The sequence below is a fragment of the Marmota monax genome, unplaced genomic scaffold, assembly GCF_021218885.2.
Source record: "Marmota monax isolate L192 unplaced genomic scaffold, Marmota_monax_Labrador192_F-V1.1 WCK01_AAM20220418_F8-fsc00022, whole genome shotgun sequence".
NCBI lineage: Eukaryota > Metazoa > Chordata > Mammalia > Rodentia > Sciuridae > Marmota > Marmota monax.
Window position 1 is genome coordinate 21483875 of NW_026695215.1, and position 22922 is coordinate 21506796.

A 22922-nucleotide genomic window follows, 5' to 3' on the forward strand; every position below is an offset into this window, starting at 1 on the left:
AATTGGTGGAATGACTTCTTTCATTTGGAGTGAAATTTATAGCAATAAATGCTTATATTAAAAAATAAGATATTTCAAATCAACACATCATCCTTCACTTTAAGAAAACAGAAAAAGAAGAGCTAATCAGACTCAGACTACAGAAAATAAAGAAAGTAATATAAATAAGAACAGAAATCAATTTTTTTAAAAAAGAAAGCAACAGAGAAGATCCATACAATCAAATGCTTTTTCTTTGAGGTAAACAGTAAAATCAATAAACTTCTAGACAGAATGATGAGGGGGAAAAAAAAGAACAAAACACAAACTACCAATATCTGAGTGAGACAACTGATACCACTAGAGGTTCTACAGATTTTTAAAAATAATTAGGCAATATTATGAATAGCCTTATACCAATAAATTATATAACTTAAATTAAATGGAAAAATTCCTTGAAAGACACAAACTACCACAGTTCCCTCAAGAAAAAAGAAACCCAGAAAACTTTGCTGAAGAAATTGAATTTATACTTTTAAAAATCTTCCCACAAAGAAAATGCAAAACCAAATGCTTCATTGGTTAATTCTATCAAACTTTAAAAGAAGTTCAGAACTTTTATCATTTCTAAACTATTCTAGAAAATTGATGAAACCATAATACTTCCCAGGTGATTCTGTAAGGCCAGTATTACTTTGCTATCCAAAAAAAAAAAAAAAACAATACTACAAGTTACAGGTCAGTATTATTTACAAACATAAATAAAAGATATTCTTCACAAAATTTTATTTATTTATTTTTGGTACCAGGAATTGAACCCTGTTGTTGTTAAATTGCAGTATTTAACAACTGAGCCACATCCTCAGCCCTTTTCCTTTTTTATTTTGAGACAGGGTCTTGCTAAGTTGTTAGGGACTTGCTAAGTTGCCGAGGCTGGATTTTTCAACTTGCGATCCTCCTGACTCAGAATCCTGAGCTTCTGGGATTACAGTTGCATATCATCATACCCAGCTTCAAAAATTTTTTAAAAACTGAATCCAACTATATATAATAAGAATAATATGTCATGACCAAGTGAAGTTTATTCAAAGACTACAAGTTGCTTAGTTTTGGATTACCAATTAATGTACTTTATTCTAATAACAGACTAAAACAGAAAAACTATAAATATTTAGAACTGACAGTAACAAAATCAAACATTCTTTTCTGACTAAAAATCCTCAGCAAGCTATAAATAGGAAAGAATTTATTCAACTGATAAAGGCTATCTACAAAACAAAACCTTTAAAACTAAACTAATGAAATTATCATTTCTACTGGTGAAAAACTTAATGCTTACCCAAAAGATCAGGAAGAAAAACAGAATGTTAACCCTCATCACTTCTATTCAATGTTGCATTAGTGTAGTGTTCTAACCACTGCAGTAAGGCAAGGAAAAAAAATCTGGATTACAAAGAAAGAAGTAAAATTGTCTATATGAACAGATGACATAATGTTATATGTAGAAAATCTTATGGAATCTACAAACAAGGACTTCTAGAACTAGTAAGTAAATTCATCAAGATTACAGGAAACAAAACAAATACACTCATATTAATTATACTTTTATACAGTTGCACAATTAGAAATTGAAACAAAAAACAATACTGTATACAATAATATTAAAAATGTGAAATACTCAAGGATAATGTGACAAAATATCTCCAAGTTATTTATGCCGAAAATCATAATAGTGTGCTATGAGAAATTAAAGAAATAAGTAAATGGTGAGAGATGTCATGTTCATAGGTCAGAAGGCTCAGTGTTTCTAAGAAGCCAGTTGTCTTCATATTGAACTGTAGTTTCAGCACAACTCCTAGTTTGAAAAAGATAGCCAGTTTGTAGAAATGGAGAAGCTTATACTAAAAGTTTATTTGGAAATGCAAGGGTCTTGAAATAGGTTTCTTTTTTTGAAAGAGAAAAGAGTTGAAACATTTACATATTTAAAACCTGTCACGGATCTATAATAAAGACAGTGCATCATTGGCATAAAGACAAATAGATCAATTGAACAGAATAGAATCCAGAAATAGACTCACATATAAATAGTTGATTGATTTGAGACAATGATGCCAGGACAATTCAGTGAAGATGAAGTAGTCTTTTCAAGAAATTGTGCCAAAGCAATTAGATACCATACATCATTAAAAAAAAATTATACCTCACACTACATACAAAACTTAACTCAGAATATATTGTAGAACTAACCAGAAAACCTAAAATTGTAAAATTTCTAAAAGAAAATGGGAGAAAACTTTGGGGCAACCTTGTGTTAGACGAAATTTCTATTATATATCACATTCATAATTTAGAAACTGGCAAATTATATTTCATCAAAATTAATTAGTAATGTTGACTCTGAAAATCCTGGTTAAGAGAATAAAAAGACAAGCCATAGACAGAAAGAATATTTTATAAGTCATATATTTTTAAAATATTTATTTTTTAGGTGGATACAATATCTTTATTTTGTTTTTATGTGGTGCTGAGGATCAAATCCAGTGCCTCATGCATGCTAGGCAAGAGCTCTACCACGGAGCCACAACCCCAGCCCATATTGACGAAAGACTTGAGAGTATGCTGTGCTTGGTGGTGCATCCCTATAGTCACAGCCACATGGGAGGCTGAGGCTGGAGGATCCCAAGTTGAAAGCCAGCCTCAGCAACTTAGTGAGACCCTGTCTCAAAATACAAAATAAAAAGGACTGGGGATATAGTTCAGTGGTAAAGTGCCCATGGGTTCAATCCCCAGTACCAATTAAAAAAAAAAAGAAAAGAAAAGACTTAAGAGTATAATGTATTAAGAAATCTCAAAACCTAAACAATAGGAAAATGAGCCATCCAAAACTTCAGTCAAATAAAATATACGAATGTCTAACAAGTACATGAAAAGATGCTGATCATCATTTGGGAAATGTAAATTAAAGAGATACCACCATATGTATATAGCATGGTTAAAATTAAAAACACCAACCAACTGACTATGTAACATGATTGTATTTATAAGAAATCCAAAAAGAAGTTATAGATAACCTATTACATTAAATAAGTGAAGTCATCATGATGACTGGATATAAGGTCAATTATGAAAATCATTTGTATTTCTATACTCCAGTAGTATAAAATCATTCATTGAAATTTATTAAGTTATACCTATTATAATACTATCAGAAAACAATAAATGCCTATCAATAAATCCAATAAAAGAGGTGCAAGTTCTCTACATCACTGAAGAAAAGGAAATCATATTGTGTTCATGGATTGCAACACTCAATATTGTAAAGATGTCAGTTTTCCCCAAACTGATCTGAAGAGTCAATGAAATTCCAATCAAAATCCTCTCAGAGAGGTTTGTGGTATGAGTGTGTATGAGCATGTGTACACACATGCATGTCCAGGAATTGAGAATCTGTTTCCCAAGGGTATTTGGAAAATATAAAAATGAACAAGTTGCTTTCTGAAGAAGGCATTGCATTGTTTGTTTTACAGCTATCATGATTTAGAGAGTGTGGTGTTGGCCCAAGGAAAGACAAATGGACCAATGGTGAAGAGAAGCAGGTCTTAGAAGAGTCACTCAGCTTACAAAAGAGGTAAACCTGAGTACTATGTGGAAAGGAAGGTCTTTTCCATAAAGTTGGTTTCTGCACTAACTAGATATCTTTATGGGGAAAATAGGATTCCCACAAAAATCAATTTTGTGTGTTTTATAGACCTCAAAATGAAAGGTAACATAATGTAACGTCTACAAGATAAAGTATGTTCAGACTCATATCTTAGAGTGGACAAGGATTTTTGCTGGGAGCCATTAGCCAAGTAGGTATGACAATTTCCTTGCCAGCGTACCCCATGTTGCTTAGTGGAAGGACTCGTGGAAATAGGACATTTTGCAGTGACATTGCATGTAGGTGACCTTGCTCAAGGACCAGGGCGGATCTGGGTTTAGGGTGTTCCCGGTTTAGGATAATCGGGTTTAGGGCGTTCCAGGTTTAGGGCGTTCCAGGTTTAAGGTTATTCCTGCTGGGAATAGGGCGTATCCTGCTGCCTGAGTTCCCCTTGAGTTCTCATGGGATTCAGACAGTATTTTTTGGGAGACAGAAGCCCAGTGGGGGTGGATTTGGGCAGAGAACGTGGATTTCCCCAGAACGTGATTGTAGACGGCTGGTGTGAGTTCGGGAATAAAGAGTTGCTGTTTGAATCTACAAGCTGTGTGGTGGCTGGTGATTTTGTGCCCAGCCAGACTGCAGCATTTGGCGTCCCGTGCAGGGAACTTCTAAAGCTTGGAGGTAAGTGAAATTGCTCGCCCCTGAGGAAGAGCGAAAGAATGGGTGACCAATTCAAAAAACAATGTGTTATTGTTTTGATTTATTTTGTTTTTGTTTCAAGCTGCCTATCACTAGAAATTTCTCAGGCAAACTGGAAAAAATGGTTGACTAAAGGTTTGAAGTTTGTCGGCCCTGAGGAAGAGAAAATTGATACAACGATTTTTTATTCCGTTTTTGTTTCATTCAGTTTCGGTTTTGTTTTGTGTTATCTTATTGGGTTGCGTTATCTTTATAGTAGATTAGAAATTAGTAAAAAACAAACCGAAAAGATGTTAAGTAAATTGTTAGAGGTTCAGACCATGGAGAAAGACATTTTAGATCAAGCAAAAGAGAAGGTCTCTCGAGCTAGTCAGACAGAGGAAGAAAATTTAAAGGAAAAGGGGTTGTTAGGAAAAAGGCCACAACAGGAGGCTGTTACTAACTCCGTTTTATCACAAGAGGGCGTAATTCAACCAACAGCCCCACCGATGGAGACAGCTGAGTGGCCCTCAAACCCCGTAGTTGATAAATGGGATCCTGAGACAGGACCTCAAAGATTAGCATGCCCTGTACTTGAACAGGTAGGAGGGCAGCGAATTCACCGTGCTTTAGATTTTAAAACAGTGAAGCAGTTAAAGGAGGCTGTAACAACCTATGGTCCCCAAGCTCCCTTCACGGTAAGCATGGTCGAGTCCATTACTAACTTGGACATGACGCCAGCAGATTGGGCTAGCATGTGTAAATCTGTACTAAATGGAGGACAATATTTGTTATGGAAGGTTGCCAATGAGGAATTTTGCGCAGAGACAGCTAGGCGAAATGCAGCAGCCGGTTACCCTCAAAGAAATCTAGATATGTTGTTAGGAAAAGGACCTTATGAGGGTCAACGGCAACAAATTGAATATGATCCTGCTATATATGCACAAATTGCTGCAGACGCAGTTAGGGCATGGAAGACTTTACAAGGACATGGAGATTTACAAGGTCAGCTATCTAAGGTAATACAGAGAGCTAATGAACCTTACGCTGACTTTGTAGATAGACTAATTCAAACGGCTGCCAAAATTTTTGGGGATACAGAACAAGCAATGCCATTAATAAAACAACTGGCTTATGACCAAGCAAATCGTTGCTGCAGAGAGGTTATTAGACCATGGAGACATGAAGATTTAAACACATATATTAAATTATGTAGAGATATTAATGAACAAGGGCAAGTCTTGGCAGCTGCAGTACAACAGGCTTTAGATGCCAGGCCAAAAACATGCTATGATTGTGAACAAACAGGACATTTTAAAAGGAATTGCCCCATAGGAGGAGGGTTTAACAAAAGTAGGTATCAAAGGAATAGAATACCGGGTATTTGCCCACGATGCCATAGAGGGAGACATTGGGCTAATGAATGCCGTTCTCAAACCACCATAGAGGGTACTCCCTTATCAAAAAACGGACAAAGACCAGGTATTTATCCACGATATCGTGGAGAAAGGCATCAGGCTCCATTGCCAAAAAACGGACAGGGGGGCCCAATGCTCCGGGGCCCACAACCACAAATCTATGGGGCAGTGGAGGAACCCAGCAACACCATCAGGGTAGTGCCCAGGACACATTGTCCATTAAATCCCTCATCAGACAAACCCGAGGGAGCACAGGGTTGGACATCTGCGCCTCTGCCAGAGCAGTATTAACTCCAGAGATGGGAGTTCAAATCATTCCCACAGGAGTAAAAGGACCTCTTCCCCAAGGAACAGTAGGCTTATTATTGGGACGTAGTTAATCTACATTAAAAGGACTTATGATAAGTCCTGGGGTAATTGATCCCGATTATGTAGGTGAAATAAAAATTATAGCTAGTTCTCCAAGAGGTATATCAGTAATTTCACCTGGAGATAGAATAGCACAGTTGTTAATAATACCCAGCCTACATAATAAATTTCCTAGTCGTAGTGTAGAAAGAGGTTCCAGGGGATTAGGCTCCACAGGTGTAGATTGGGCTATGTTGTCTTTAAATTTAGATTCTCGCCCAATGCTAAAACTAAATATTCAAGGTCATGAGTTTAATGGACTACTGGACACAGGAGCTGACCTTAGCATCATATCTCGTCAAGAATGGCCAAAACATTGGCCATTACAACAAGCCACTCAAACGCTTCGAGGCCTAGGAGTGGCGACTAATCCCCATAGAAGTTCTATGATATTAGATTGGAAGGATCCTGAAGGATGTGAAGGAACTATACAGCCATATGTATTGGATCATCTTCCTATAAATTTATGGGGATGAGATGTCCTAGATCAATTAGGTTTGACGTTAACAAATAACATCAATCCTAATGTGCCCACTACTAGGGCTAGACAAGGCTTTAGGAAAGAAAAAAGATTAGGAAAACAAGGGCAAGGTATAGCAGCACCAATACAAATAGATCAAGGAACAGATAGACATGGATTGGATTTTCAGAAAGGGCCACTGAGACAATCAAAATTACTTGGAAATCAGAAAGACCAGTGTGGGTTCCTCAGTGGCCCCTGACTAAAGAAAAGATACAAGTAGCCCATGATCTGGTCAAACAACAATTAGCGGAAGGACATATACAACCTTCCATATCTCCCCATAATACTCCCATTTTTGTCATCAAAAAGAAATCTGGTAAATGGAGATTATTGCAAGATTTAAGAGCCATTAATAATGAGATGGTTATTATGGGACCTGCTCAATCAGGGATTCCTCAATTGTCTGCTTTGCCAAAAACCTGGCATGTTTTAGCTATAGATATTAAAGATTGTTTTTTTTCGATTCCAATTCATCCCGAGGATAGTCCACGTTTTGCATTTACTATCCCTGCATTAAATCATGAAGGTCCTGATCAGAGATATGAATGGAAAGTACTCCCTCAAGGGATGGCTAACAGTCCAACTATGTGTCAAATATATGTTAACAAAGCAATCCAGCCACTTAGAAATCAAAATCCTGAACTACAAATATTTCACTATATGGATGATGTATTATTGGCACATAAAGATAAAAACATATTGCTGGAATGTTATGCCACACTTACAAACTTATTAAAAAATTATAATCTAGAGATAGCAATAGATAAAGTACAATTAAATTTTCCAATTAATTATTTAGGAGTTCTATTATCCTCAACCATGGTCCGTCCACCAAAAATTCAAATACGAGTAGATCAACTCAAATCACTTAACGACTTTCAAAAGTTATTGGGAGACATAAATTGGATAAGGCCTTATCTAGGTATACCAACAGGAGAGTTGGGACCTTTATTTGATAGTCTAAAAGGTCCATCAGATCCAAATTCACCCCGCATGTTAACTCCTAAAGCAAGAAAGGCATTAAAAATTATTGAAACATATATGGAAAATATACATTTGGATTAAATTGATATAAGTTTGCCTTTATTATTTATTGTACTACCAACAAAAAATATTCCTACAGGAGTATTTTGGCAAGAAGGTCCATTATTGTGGATACATTTATCTTATTCTCCTAACACTATTCTTACTAGGTATCCTGAGGCTGTAGGACAATTAATACTCAAAGGAATAAAAGCAGAGAAGGGAGTGTTTGGAATTTCTCCCAATAAAATTATTACTCCATATACTATGGATCAAATTGATGAGTTAGCTAATGAGTTAAATACTTGGGCAATAATCATGTGTAAATCTAATGTTACATTTGATAATCATTTACCATCTAATCCTTTGTTGTCTTTTTGGTCTAAGCATCCTGTAGTTTTTCCTAAAATGACAAGAAAAACACCTATCATGAATGCTCCAAATATATTCACTGATGGGTCTAATAATGGTACAGCAGCAGTAGTTACCCCAGATCGAACTTTTACATTTTTAGTACCCAAACAATCAGCTCAAAAGGTAGAGCTTAATGCAGTTTTACAAGCTTTTTTGATGTTTAAAGATTCTGTATTTAATTTATTTTCTGATAGTATGTAGTTAATGCTATAGTATCTCTTGAAGATGCTGGTAGGATTTCCCCTTCTTCTACTGTTTTCTCTTTGTTTTCCACTATACAAAGTCTAATCTGGGACAGAAAAGATCCATTCTTTATAGGACATATTAGGGCACATACAGGATTGCCTGGAGCCCTTAGTTTAGGCAATGATTTAGCAGATAAAACTACACATGACATACATATTTTCTCTACATTTGAAGAAGCTACAAATTTTCATAAAAGGTTTCATGTTAATGCTAATACTTTACAAAAGCATTTTAAAATAACTAAGGAACAAGCCAGACATATAATAAAACAATGTCAAAATTGTGTGACATTTTTACCACAAGTTAATCTTGGAGTCAATCCTAGAGGACTGATACCTAACCATATTTGGCAGATGGACGTCACACACTTGCCAGAATTTGGAAAATTAAAATATTTACATGTTACAGTCGATACTTCTTCCGGATTTTTGATGGGCTCCCTTCATGCCGGAGAAAAAGCTAAAGATGTTATAGCTCATTGCTTACAAAATTTTGCCACTGTGGGCGTTCCTAAACAGTTAAAAACCGATAATGGTCCTGGCTATACCTCTACCTCTTTTAAACAATTTTGCTCATCATTTGGTATTACTCATATAACAGGAATCCCATACAATCCACAGGGACAAGGCATAGTTGAAAGAGCTCATCAAACTATTAAAACGTACTTATTAAAGCAAAAAGAGGGAATTGGAAGGGGATATATATCCCCCAAAGATAAACTTAAAATAACGCTTTTTACTCTAAACTTTTTAAATTTGGATTCATCAGGACTTAGTGCTGTGGAAAGGCATATGTATCCAAAAAATGTACATAAGCCTAAAGTACTTTGGAAAGATATTCTAACAGGACAATGGAAAGGTCCTGACCCAGTGATTGTCTGGAGTCGGGGGTCTGTTTGTGTTTTTCCACAGGGAGAACAGCAGCCGATTTGGATTCCAGAGAGATTAACTAAAACAATTTCTACAGATCGAAAAGAAGATGATTTGACTCAAATCCATAACAGCTGATATCCAGAACTCCAGCTTGGCCATTCTTACATCTGCGACAGTGATTAACCAGGATGCTTTTTTCAATAGCTATTTTATTATTGCATTTTTCCACATCATAAGGTTCTATTTTTATTTTTTGAGCTCATACAAACCTAGGTTAATGTTTTTCTGATCAGTTTTATTTTTTGACTGTGGAGTTTTTAAACATTGCAATGGAGATTTCACCCAGGTAAAGCTACAAGGCCTTTACTATTTTCTTATGTGTTGTACGTTTGTGTGCACATTTGTGTTTTGTGTTGTATGTCTGTATGTGCGTATGTCCATATTTCTTATATGAGGAGCGCTCATGAAAAAATGGATCCGAATTATTATTATTTTTTTTATTCACGTGATTTAAATGGTTTAATTTAAATTAGGTAAACAGCTGTTAAGGATTGTTTTTAAAGGTGGTTAACAGATCTGTTTGTTTACTAATTTAAATTAGGTAAACAGCTGTTAAGGATTGTTTTTAAAGTAGGTTAACAGATCTGTTTGTTTACTTTCACCTTTCCTTTTCATTATATTTAATAATTCTTTTCAGGATAATGTCTCTTTAGCATCATTGCCAGAATTCCTATCTTCATCCCAGTGCCGGTGAAGACAAAGATAAAACCAAACTACAGCTTCTATGATAGCTATCACAGTAAACTGTATAAACTGATGCATCAATGAATATAACTCAACAAGTAATGCTCAATCAAGGAGTCAACTTACTTTGGGAGGAAACGGATTTTGGGAGGAAATGGACATATTGATAGATTCCTCTGCTTTGAACTGCTTGCAGAACTTGCCTGGACTATGTAACTATCGTTTGGTGCAGCGAATTGTGGTAATGCTGGCATATCTTTGCTGATGGTGTCACCAGTGATGCAATTTTTATTTCCTTGCCAGCGCACCCCATGTTAATTGTGGTAGTGCTGACATATCTTTGCTGATGGTGTCACCAGTGATGCAATTTTTCCCAAGGAGCCGTCAATTGGCTTGGTGTCGTGGCATTTCTGTATCCTCCTCCCTTCTGCTAGTGATGGTCTAAAATTTGGGGGCCAATGGCTATATGCTGGACCGGTAGTCAGTGACGGGTATGATCCAATTGCAGTGGTATCAACCTAAGACAGGAGGCTGACGCCTAAAGGTCAGTTTTCCGATGACGGGTAAGAACCATATGTTGAATTGGACAACCTACCAGGCACGGTCCTTAAGCCACATTAACCTCACTCCCCCACTGGCACCAAGGCCAAATTTGGGGGCCAACAGAGGTGAGGCAAAGAACCTCACCCCCACCACTGGTGCATAGACCTATCCACAAGTATGGCTGTATGCTGGACCGGTAGTCAGTGACGGGTATGATCCAATTGCAGTGGTATCAACCTAAGACAGGAGGCTGACGCCTAAAGGTCAGTTTTTCCCATGACGGGTAAGAACCATATGTTGAATTGGACAACCTACCAGGCACGGTCCTTAAGCCACATTGCTTGTTGTTTAATTAATCAGAAGGGGGGAGATGCTGGGAGCCATTAGCCAAGTAGGTATGACAATTTCCTTGCCAGCGTACCCCATGTTGCTTAGTGGAAGGACTCGTGGAAATAGGACATTTTGCAGTGACATTGCATGTAGGTGACCTTGCTCAAGGACCAGGGCGGATCCGGGTTTAGGGTGTTCCTGGTTTAGGATAATCGGGTTTAGGCGTTCCGGTTTAGGGCGTTCCAGGTTTAAGGTTATTCCTGCTGGGAATAGGGCATATCCTGCTGCCTGAGTTCCCCTTGAGTTCTCATGGGATTCAGACAGTATTTTTTGGGAGACAGAAGCCCAGTGGGGGTGGATTTGGGCAGAGAACGTGGATTTCCCCAGAACGTGATTGTAGACGGCTGGTGTGAGTTCGGGAATAAAGAGTTGCTGTTTGAATCTACAAGCTGTGTGGTGGCTGGTGATTTTGTGCCCAGCCAGACTGCGGCAGATTTTGTTAAACAGGACTCAGAAAATCCTAACAAAAAGGAGACAGCATATTTGACTACATTAGAAATAAGGTCATCTATTCATTGAAAGATATTATCATTAAGAAAGTAAAAAGGCAATCCACAGACTATGAGAAGATTCCATAATACACCTAATTAACAAATACAAAAAATATATACTCCCACAAGTCAATAATTTAAAAAAAGAAGCCAGAAAATCAAGTAGAAAAGGGAGAAAACACTTGGACAGACACTTCTTTTGTGACATTATCCAAATGTTTAAACATGAGACAAGATGGTCAATGCTTAGTCATCAGAGACATACAAATTAAAACTACTAAGAGATGTCACTACAAATATACCAAATATATAAAATTAAAAGATTGATAAAACCAAGGGTTTGCAAGGCTGTGAAATGTTGGAACTTTCATAAATCACTGGTGCTGGGATGACCATTTTGGAAAGTTGGGAAGATCTACTAAAACTAAACCTAAACTCTATGGGGTATATACTTCAGTATATACCCAGAAGACATAAGTATATATGTTCAACAAAAACCACATAACCAGTTTTCATTATAGCAATATTTGTAGTAACCAAACACTGGAAGCAATCTAAATGTCCCTCTATAGTGGAATAGATGAATAACTGTGATATAATCATACAACACTATTATATAGCTATGAAAATGAATCAACTACAACCACACAGCCCATGGGAGGATCTTACAAACCCAATATTCAATGAAAGAGTCACTTGCAAATGAATACACTCTGATTTTGACTCAACTTATATAAAATTCTAATATGAGCAAAACCAATCCATGCTGACATATGTGAATGGTTATTTCCTTTGTGGGCAATAAAGTGTAATGACTGGGAAGGGTATGAGGGAAACTTCTGGGGGTACTGATAATATTTGTTTTCTTGGTCTGGGTGGTGGCCATATGGATATAATCACTCTTCATAAATTCATTAAGCCATATACTTATGATTTTTTTTCTTTTATGCATGTATATTACATTTCAATATGTTTATATTAAAATATGTATGTGGAAAGATGACAGAGATGTACTTTTCTCTGTTTCTCCTGCTAAATACAATGGACTCTTTAGATACTGTATATAAAGAAAACTCTGAAAGGTGGGTAAGAGAAGGTAGATCAGGTAGGGTCCTTGAGAGCCAAGGAACAACATTGTGATGGGCTCCTTGGGTTTTCTTTTTATCTCATATGTCCAAGATTTGGAGCTGAAGAAGCAAGAACCCTAGAAATGCCAACAAGCACAGACAAAAATGAATACCCAATGAAAGTTTGATCTTTAGTCAAAGGACCAGGAAAGGGGTAACCTAGAAAGACAGAAAACTTAGTAACTGCTCTATTCCAGCCAAACACCACAGAGAAACTTCCTACGCAGCAAAGTCCAAGTGGTGAGTACAGACTTCCACCATTACCAGCCTTTACCAATATGTCTGTCTTGGTCTATTTTCCATTGCATTTACAAAATACCTGAAGCTTGGTAATTCATAAATAATTCAGGTTTTGGGCTGGGGATGTGGCTCAAGCAGTAGCATGCTCGCCTGGCATGCGTGCAGCCCGGGTTCGATCCTCAGCACCACATACACACAAAGTTGTTGTGTCTGCCGAAAACTAAAAAACAAATATTAAAAATTCTCTCCCTCTCTCTCTCACTCTCTCTTAAAAGAATAATAATAATAATAATAATAATAATAATAATTCAGGTTTATTTAGCTCAGGGTTCTGCAAAGTCTAAGAGCATAGCACCCATATCTTCCTGGCATCTGGCAAGGGCCCTCTTGCTATATCATAACGTGGCAGAGGGTATCACACGGCAAGACAGAACAAGTTTGCAGGAGAGAGCTCACTATTATAACAAAACCACTCCCTTGTTAATTCATGAATCTAATAATTCACAAATAGATTCATCCATTCATTCACAAATAGGGTCCTCCAGACTTGAAGACCTCCCAGTGATCGCACCTCCAGATGCCATTAACATAAGAATTTGGGAATTAAGTTTCTGAAATCTGGAGACACAGTCAAATCACAGCAATGCCTTAACCCTTTGGCTAGGATGGGAGTGTCAGAACCAGAATTTTCGCCTATGCTGTGTAGGACTGCCATCTCCCATCTGCAGTGTCAGCAGAAACCATGTGGGGAGTCTGGATTTCCACACCTCCCACAGTAATCAGACCCAAAAGATTTCTGACAAAGGTTCAAGAGCAATTCAAGGGTGAATATACAGCATTTCAACAAGTTGTGCTAAAGCAACTAGGCATTTGGGCATTCATAGGCAAAAAAACAAAAAAATAACCTCCATCCCAAGTCTTACAACTCATAAATTTAACTCAGAATGGACCATGGTCTTAAATATAAAACATAAAACTATTTTTAAAACAAAATTTTGGGAAAACACAAGAGTAAACCTTTGAGATTTTAAGGCTTTGTAATGAGTTCTTAGACATGATACCAAAAACATAAAGGAAAAAAAAAGAATAAGTAAGTTGTATTTTATTGAAATGAAAAATTTTTTTACTCTGCAAAAATCCTTGTAAAGAGGATGAAAGGACAAGTTGCAGAGTGGGAGAAAATATTTGCAAACCACAAAGCTAACAAAGGAGTAGTTTCTCGAACACATGAAGAAAAAAGTCAATTAAAAATGGAGGAAGGAAATAAACAGACATTTCACCAAGAGAATATGCAGATGGCAAAAAAAAAAAATGAGAAGAGATGTTAAGTATCATTAACCATCAGGGAAATGTAAATTAAAAACTGCAAGGATATATCACTACATACATCTCTGGGTGGCTTAAAAAATAAATATTGACACAACCAAATCCTGGTGAGGGTGCGAAGAAGCTGGATCACTCATACATTGCTGGCAAGAGTATAAAGTGGTAGAGCCATTCTGGAAAAGTTTGGCAGTTTCTTTAAAAAAACAGACATACATACATATGGCCCAGTATTATTTTATAGGAAAAAAAAAACCCTTATGTTCACTCAAAAACCTGTACATGAATGTTCAAAGCAGTTTTATTTTTAATGGCTCCAAATTGGAAATAATCCAGATGTTCTTCACAGGTGAATTGAAAAAAAAAATACTATGAAATACTACTTGGCACTAAAAGGGAACTAACCATTGATGTAAACGATAATTCTGATGAATCTCCATAGAATTTTCCTGGGTGAAAAAAGTCAATCTCCAAAAGTTACATACTGTGTGATTCCACTTACATAAGATTCTTGAAATGACAAATTCATTGGAATGAAACGCAGATTAGAGGTTGACAGAGGTTAGAAAAGGACAGAAGTGGGAGGAAAGTGGGCATGGCTATAAAAGGGGAAATAGGAGGGACCCACCTCATGGAAATGCTTCAGTGCCTTGACTGTCTTAATGTCAATGTCTAGGTGGGATATTGAACTACAGGACCTCGTCTTGCAAGATGTTACCATTGGGGAAACCAGATAAGGGATACAGAAGAGCTGTCTTATTTCTTACAACTGCTTGTCAATCTATAATGATCTCAGAGTTAAAACCCAGACTTTAATAAAATAGCCAAGTCCTTCTCAAAGAAGAAAGAGAGAGAGAGAGAGAGAGAGAGAGAATGTAAGCTATATGACCTGACAACTCTCTTTAGAAAGCAGTGTGTCATAAAATTAAACATACACTTTGTTCTATGCTGTAATTTATCTCCCCAATACAGATCTTAAGGAAACTTTTCACTGATGCATCAGGAGAAGTGTAAACAATGTTCCTAGCAGCATTATTTGTAATAGCAGAAAGAAAGCTGGGTGTGTTTTCCAATGTTAATTTCCTGGCTTTGCTAATGCACTGTGGTTATATAAGATGTTATCATGGGGCAGCAGGGCAAAGACACACAAACTTCCTGTGATTTTTTTTTTCCTTTTGGCAACCTCTATGCCATTCTAAAATTATTTGGAGTTTTAAAAACTGGACACATTTTATTGAAAATGATTTAAAAATTGGGGCAGACAGTGGAATACTAAACAGCAGTGGAAATGTAAGCACTGCTGCTGTGCGCAGCAACAGAGGAATCTCAGGGACAAAATGGGAAGAAAATGCAAGTCATAGAACAGAACATACACTTTGATACCTTATATAAACTTCAAAAGATGAAAACCAAAACAATGTATAGTTGAAGGACATGTTCAAATGTGATAAAATGCAAAAGAAAAGCCAGGGTTCTAGATTTTCAAGTTGCTGGGGAAGGAAGGAATGCACCTAGGGACATCATAAGTGTTGCAATGTTTGGCTTCTCCAGCTGGGTGGAGAACAAATGGGCATTCACAGTGACAGGTTTTCTTTATAACTTCGCTATATATAGTGTACACTCAATAGGAAGCTCTGCAGACTTCTTAAAGATGGGACACAAAGATGTTATGTCGAAGAAACTCTCTCTAGTGGGGTTGTCAAGATACTCTTCAGAGTGGACACATTTTCTTCAACCCAGAGAAAGGCTGATGGCTCTAGAGCAGGTCAAGGGCAAGGCCCAGAGTAAGAAGAAAAAGCAACGGTGGCTGGAGAAGGAGGGAGAATGGAAGCAGAGTGGACTTGGAATCTCTAAGGCTCTAATTCCCACAGTGTGATGATGACATTTTGTGAGCATCATTAGTACCTGCCCCAACTACAACAGCCCAGAGATTGGAACTGGGTTTTTGTCATTTGAACTGGAAGAATCTTGCCAGGGTCCAGCAAGGCATTCTAGCAAGCTGCATCTGGCAAGCATCTGGGTTGATACAGAAATGCCCAAAGGGCCCATCGCTTTCTCCCCTACCACCATTTCACCTTGTGTGTGAAGGTCCAGATGATCAGGGAAGGTACTGGACTGGCTTACACTGACCCAAAGGATGATGCTTTTTCTGACACTACTGAGCTGCTTTGTTTTGCCACAGATGATCTGAGCACAGCATAGAGGGTGCAGGAAGACAGCACCAGGTATTTGGAGAAGGTGCAGTTGGAGGATGGTTACCTGGTTGGGTGCCTTGACCAGCAGGCACCCTGGCCCTTCGGTGGAGGGACCACTCACAGAGGCAGGAAGAGTAGTGGCTTGGGAGTCTCCTCTTTCTCTCTGGAGCTCCCTTCATCCCCATGCTGAATGCAGTTTCCTTAGAGAGAAGAACCCCAGAGCAGAGGTAGGGTGGAAGTTGGGAAGGTTGCCCTCACTCTGATGTCAAGCACAGCTAAGCTGATATCTCAGAGTGTTGATCTACAACCCCTAGGGCTCCAAAATGTAAGAACAAGAACGGTTTTTCTGATTTGGGGTCTAGACATTTATTAGAGCATTCAACAAGTATTATTTTAAGCCCTGAGCTTGGTTCCTGGGGTCCAAGAGTGGAATCCCAGCTGCTGGTTTCAAGGCACTTGCTGTCAGGGGTTTAAAAAGCAATGAGAGGCTCTGGGAGAAGCAGCAGGGAGACAGACCAGGAACTGCTTGAGCATATCCAATAAATTCTAAGGTGGGGGAAATAACAAATGTCTCCTGGTGAAGAAATGTCTCCTGTTCCAAATGAACAGGTGAAGGCTGCCCCCCATTCCTCTCTCTCTCTTCCTATAACCCCTAAAGTGTATGCTGATGATAATCAGATATGCTGATGATAATCCCCCCCAAACATTCATTGTACAGCACAAATGAACAAGACCATGGGGTGGCGGGAGAGTAAGAGGTAGCTTTGTAAAACCTCCATTAGCCAGGATGGGAGCTGTCCTGGGAGTGTTTCTAAGCTTGGCATTTGCTCTTTGCTCTCATCCACTCACAATTTATCACCTGTGCCTCAGTGGGCCAGGCGAGTACAGAGGCACTGGGAGGTCAGTGCTGTTTCCTCTGAGAATTCATTGTCCAGATACACATAATTACCAAGGCTAGGAGTGTCATCACTGTCAGCCTGGCCGCCCCAGGGTCAAAAAACTCAGGCCACTGTCCTGGAGATAGGCACACTGGCATTCAGGGGTCACTGTGCCTTCTCTCCCATGGGGCAGGTTAGGATTTAGCACAAAATAAATGGTTGGAGGTAGGCGCGCCCTATATTGGCGCCTCTTCTCTCGCTACCAGGTCTGCGGGGACATCAACAGATCCAACACAGGTCGCCCAGGTGAAGGATCTGGGCTTAGAGGGGAGGACGGGCTGGAGGCCACAAGGGAGACAGTGGAGCCCTGCTGCCCCCGCCCCTCCTTCCCGCCTGCGCCTTGTACCCATACAGCTCCCCATTCCCCACCACACCCTGGCTTTCCCACAGCCTGCTTCCTTCCTTCCCTTTTGCCCTCTCGGACAACTGCACTGTACACCGGTGTCTGGCGAGGTGGAGGAAGGCACAAACATCTAGGTTTAAAAGACGAGAGACAAATGTCCCCTGATAATTTTGTGTCATTTTTTGGGGGTTCAAAACAGAACTGCTCTGGGGAAGACAGAAGTAGCCGGGCCGCTAAAGACGGTTGGATGACCCTCTCAGAGGCAAGGAGAGGTGGCTCTCTCCCGCCGGGTGCGGGCTCCAGGTGGGCGGGCGCACGCCCCCCAGCCCCGCAGCGCCGCGGGCCCCGCATGACATCAGAGGCTGGGGAGCGCGCAGAGCGCAGGCGCCGGCAGAGAAGGCAGGCTGGAGGGGGCCGACTGGCGCGGCTCGGGAGAGCGCTCCTCCGCCCCGCGCGCGGTCCCTGCGCCCCGCTCCGCCCGCGCCTTGCTGCCCGCGCCGCTCCTCGGGCGTCCAAAGCGCGTCGCCCTTGGCAGCCCAGCTTCAGTCTTCCTCCTCCTCCACCTCCTCTCTCTCCTCCTCCTCCTCCTCCTCCACTGCCGCTGCCGGACACGCAGCCGCAGGCCGGGGCCGGGACGCAGCTGGGGAGTCAGGGACGCGCGCAGCCAGCCCTTCCCCCTCCGGCTCCCGCACCGCCGGCCGCCTCCCCTAGCCCTCCTCCTTTCCCCTCCCTGCTCCTTCGCTTCTTCCTCCTCCTCCTCTACCGGCCCCGGCTGCCAGCATCATGTCTGCAGGGGGAGATTTTGGGAACCCACTGAGAAAATTCAAGTTAGTGTTCCTGGGGGAGCAGAGCGGTAAGTACCCGGCTTATTCTCTTGGCTTGGCGCCGAGCCTTCCCCGCCGCCGGTTTACCCAACACCACAGGGACCCCCGGCCCGGGCTCGGAAAGGCCCTTCCACGCCCGGGTGGAGAAGAGGGATGGGGATGGGGAGATGGGGTCAGCTGGGGTGGGGCTGAGCCAGGGAGGGGACGAGAGTAAGGGCTGAGGGAGGTGCTGGGGCCAGGGGTGGGGACGATGTGGGATCTGGGTGGGGGTCCGGGGTGCAGGTGCAGGTGCTGCGAGGCGGGGAGGCCGGAGGGCGGCGGCTTGCTCCACCTCGCTGGCCAAGGCGTGAAGGCGCCGGGTTCGCTGGCTCACTCGCACTGCGGCACCGGCTGCGGGCGACAGCGCAGGTGGCCCGGCGCCGGAGAGGGTGGGGGCAGGGGACGAGTGCCCCTTTGGGGAGAACAAGGTGGGGCTGGGGGCTGGCCGCACCCGCAACACGGCTGCGCCGAAGGGGTTCCTTGTGGCCCCTGCCTGGAACCATGTGAAAGAGAACGAACGTCCAGACCCTGCAACAGTCGCTGGGTAGTGGTGGTGGGTAGGGTGGCGGGGAGGAAAGACCGACACCTGCCTTCTTCAAAGAGCGGGTGCAGGCCATGGGCGAACAGCGCACCGACCTCCCCAAGCTTAGGTCAGACTGGGCAGAAGGTTCCAGACCCGCTGTCCTTCGTTGGCACATGTCAGCCTCCTAGGGGTCCAGGGGTGTGGACGATTGACGGAAAGGTTCCTCCAGTGTCAGGCGATTTGAGGGATGGTTACAGGGGCACCTTGCATTAGAGACTGTGAAGCCCGGGCGATGGGCAGAGAAAGGCCCAGGCGACACGCCCTGCCTGGCTTCCCAGCCCCCCTCCAGAGAGCATCAGCCGAGGCGGAGGATTCTTCCCACCCCCACCTCCCTGCTCACCGCCCTTCTTGGGGGGAGGGGAGGTCACCGTGGCAGCTGGCCAGAGCCGGGGAAGGGGGAGACTGAGGGCTTCTCTGCTGCCACGGAGCCTCCCCTAAGAAAGCATATTTGAAACCCAGGTTGGCCCAAGGTGGGAAGCCCAGATTGATGAGCAGGGACCCCTCTGACACCTGTAGGAAGGAGTGGCTCCCAGCGCATCTCTCCAGGGGCCTCCTGCCTTCAGGAAGACAAGCTGGGCACTTAGAAAAGGATGTCCCTGGGTGGGCAGGACCTCCAGCTCTAGCTCTACAGATCAGTCCTGTTCAGCTGGCTGAGTGCCTGTCTACAAAGGTCCAAGAGAAGGGAGGCTGTGGGAGGCCCGGGTAGGCTCGGGAACAGTGTTGCTGTGACGTGTGCATGTGGGCAATGGAGATCACGTGGCTGCCTTCTGTCTGCTGATGCTCATTTCCTGAAAAAGAGGTTGAGAGGTGGTCAGCTGGCCCCAACATGGAGAGATAGGTTTGGGGCATTTCATATCAAGATCAACTCAGCCTCCTAGCCCTATGTTGGGGACTCTGATTTCCTGTTCTTAATAGACCCCCAGTGTCACAGAGCTGACTTTTCCATGTCTGTAAGGGATGGGGTGGTCTTTGGCTCTAGGAGAGAATCTGCAGGCTCTGCAGCCTGGGAGTTGAATTCTTAGCCAAATTTGAGGCCACTTGGAGACTGAGTTTCTGTCTCTAAAAAGTGGTTGCTTGAAGTTCTTACACCTTCATGTTTCCCTGGTGCCTGGACTATATGGTAAGGTCTGAACAAACATTTGTTTACTCTATGTCTGAATGAACACACTTCAAAAGAACTAGGAGTTTGATGAGGGAAAACATCTCTGGTGAGAAATCTGGGCTCCCTCAGAAACTCTGCTGAGGCCCCTTCTGAACCCTGCAAAGCCCCTTTGTTCCTAAAAATCACAGAACAGAGAGCCAAAACCTGAGAAAGAGGCTACCACCTCCCTTGCATGTTGAGATGGGAAGGGAGCCCCAGGGAATAGGGAGGGCTTTTCCAAAGTCCCATTGAGTTGTTAACATTTCTGGGGGCGGAAACCCACATCTCCCATGTCCAATCCACCATTTTTCACTAGCATGTCATTAGGAAATAATATGACCTTGAATTGGGAAAGCCAAGAATCAGGGAGCTTCCCTAAGAGGGGGTGAGGATTCAGGAACAGAAACGTCTGGATTGGGTGACCTGGTGGGACTGCTGGGCTCGTTGGTTGGGGGCAGGGTTTGTGGGCCCTTGGAACATGGTCATTAGGGAGGCAAGGCACTGCCACTGGGGAGATTGGCTGCTGGCCATGCTGGTCCCTTCTGGCAGGGAGCCCTAGGGCCCTGAATAGCTTCCTTCTACTTTGTTGTATCATTAGCGGGTTGCTTACCTTAGGTTCTACAGAACTTCGGGGGTCTGTGAGTTAGGTAGGGGACATATATAGCCCTCCACCTGGTGGGTTGGGGAATTGCCACCACTGTCACTCTTCTGTCTTGCCTCTGCAGTTTAGCATCTGCTGGTCTCATGTGCCAGCATCCTCTGCAGACTGTGTGGTGGAAGGAGCCTGCAAGGTCTGGTGCTCAGCCGCACCCTGGCTCTCCCTTCCCTTCCTTGGGGTCCCTCACCTTCCGTACAGGAGGGACTTGGGCCAGCTGAGCTCTGCGGAGCCTTCTAAAGCAGCAGTGACCTGCCTATAAGAGCTGAGTCCATTACTCAGGACCCAGAGGAAGGGAATGGAGAGATGTGACCTTCTACTGTTTCTTGTGTCTGATATTGTGGTTGCATTTCTCCAGACCAGTGGATAAGTGCTGCTGGGTTCCAAAGAGGAGAGCCAGGCTAGAGCAGGATGAGGAGGAAGACACTCTGAGCCAGACAATCTCAGGTAGACATCAGGCCTTCAGAGATTCTAGGGAACTGATTTGAATGGGAAGCCCTCGAGGAACCAGCTCTTCAGAGAACACCTCAGTCTATGAGAAAACCCGCCTCCCAGTGGTAGAGTAACTGCTGTCCCCTGGCCCAAGGGATATAGGCTGGCAGCCCTGCCTGGGGTGAGATTGTGAGCAGGGTGCTGTGGACCAAGGATGAGGGATTTCCTTGCTGCAGGGAGTCTGCGCAGTCCTGCTGGTGCGTAGATGGCTGTCTGGGCCTTCAGGACATGCCTTCATGCTGCTGGCAGAGATGGGGAACATAAGGGGATGACGCACACCAGTTACGACGAGGGCATCCAGAGAAGACTGGCAGGAGCAGTTGACTGAGGAAGGAGAGTGGGCCCGGAGGAGGCAGATGTTCCTCCTGAGTCTGATGGCGTCCTGTGGGGAGCCAGGCTTCACACAGCACATCTGCATGGTGTGCATGGTGGGAAGGGGGTGTCAGGGACTCATCTGCTGTACTCTGTCCTCTTCTTGTCTCCCCTTCCCTGAAACTCCTCCAACCGAAGGAGGATTGGCTGCACACAACTCAAGCTGTCTGCTTTCCCAGATGGAGACCAGAGAGCAGCTTCTCCTTCTGGCCACCACCTCCCTGCACCCCCACCCCCCAGCAGGTGTGCATCAACCTCCAGTGGGATGTGCATGGTGGCCCCTGGAGTTAGACACCAGTGGCCCCCTCAAGCAGCTGCCCTCTCCCTTCTCTCTCCTTCCCTCCCTCCTTTCATCATCTGTTTATTCATTTAACCAGATCTTTGAATGTGTCTTTGCCCTCATGGAACTTACAGTTCAGTAGGGGGCACAGATGTCTAGATGTAATTATTGCAAGGCTCAGGAGAGCCACGCAGGGGAAGAAGAGATGCTGTAGGAGGCGATGGCTGGGGTGTCTGACCCACCTTTGGGGCAGGTTTCAGAGGGCCTCTGTAAGCCTCTGTAGACAGCAGGATGCATCTCCTTTCTCATTGGGCTGGGTGTGGGGAGAAGTTCTTGCAAGGAGACCACCCTCCAGAGAACTTCGTCTGTCTTCCATCCTCCTCAGTAGGAAGTGTGGGGGTGCAGGCACAGAGACAGGGGGGACTCTCAGGCGCCTGACTTGCTGGCAATGAGTAGGGACTGTGCCCCACTTCTGTCCCATTCCTCTCCAGTTAAGTTGAAGGATCATTCAGTGGCCCCACAGCCTGGGAAGCCCACAGCCTGAGCCCTGCTCTCTGGGCAGCACCAGCACACAGAGCCCTTTGCTGGCCTGGTGCTATGCCTGCTGCCTCCCGCTGAAGCTCTCTCCTGCCCACCTGTGCCCAGACCTGCTTGGCTATGAACTGTGGCCTCCAGCATGCCTCCACTTTTTTTTTTTTTTTTTAGCATTTAAAAAAACAATTGATCACGTGCTGTCCCATGACCTTTCTTTTGTAGTCTGTTAATTAAGGATTTTAAAATGTTTATTAACCTTTTCAAAGGTTACAAAATACCAAATTGAATTTAAAGTACCTAAGGATGACCATAAGCACTTTTGGAGGACCATGTCTTAGCTTTCCTTTTATCCCTCCTTACCCCCCATGTGCGGGTGGTTTATGCTCACTGAATATCTTTTTTTAAAAAAAAATATTTATTTTTCAGTTATAGTTGGACACAATACCTTCATTTTATTTATTTATTTT

At 42.7% G+C, this 22922-nt stretch overlaps 1 protein-coding gene across 1 annotated transcript in view; it reads left to right on the forward strand.

Moving 5' to 3' along the window:
- Positions 1-17957: 17957 nt before the first annotated feature.
- Rab6b (RAB6B, member RAS oncogene family) overlaps positions 17958-22922 on the forward strand; it is a 62289-nt gene continuing 57324 nt past the window's right edge. The window contains exon 1 of the mRNA XM_046431598.2: positions 17958-18388. Within this exon, the coding sequence (XP_046287554.1) occupies positions 18319-18388 (70 nt within the window). The 5' untranslated portion in view covers positions 17958-18318. The remainder of the gene's footprint in view (positions 18389-22922) is intronic.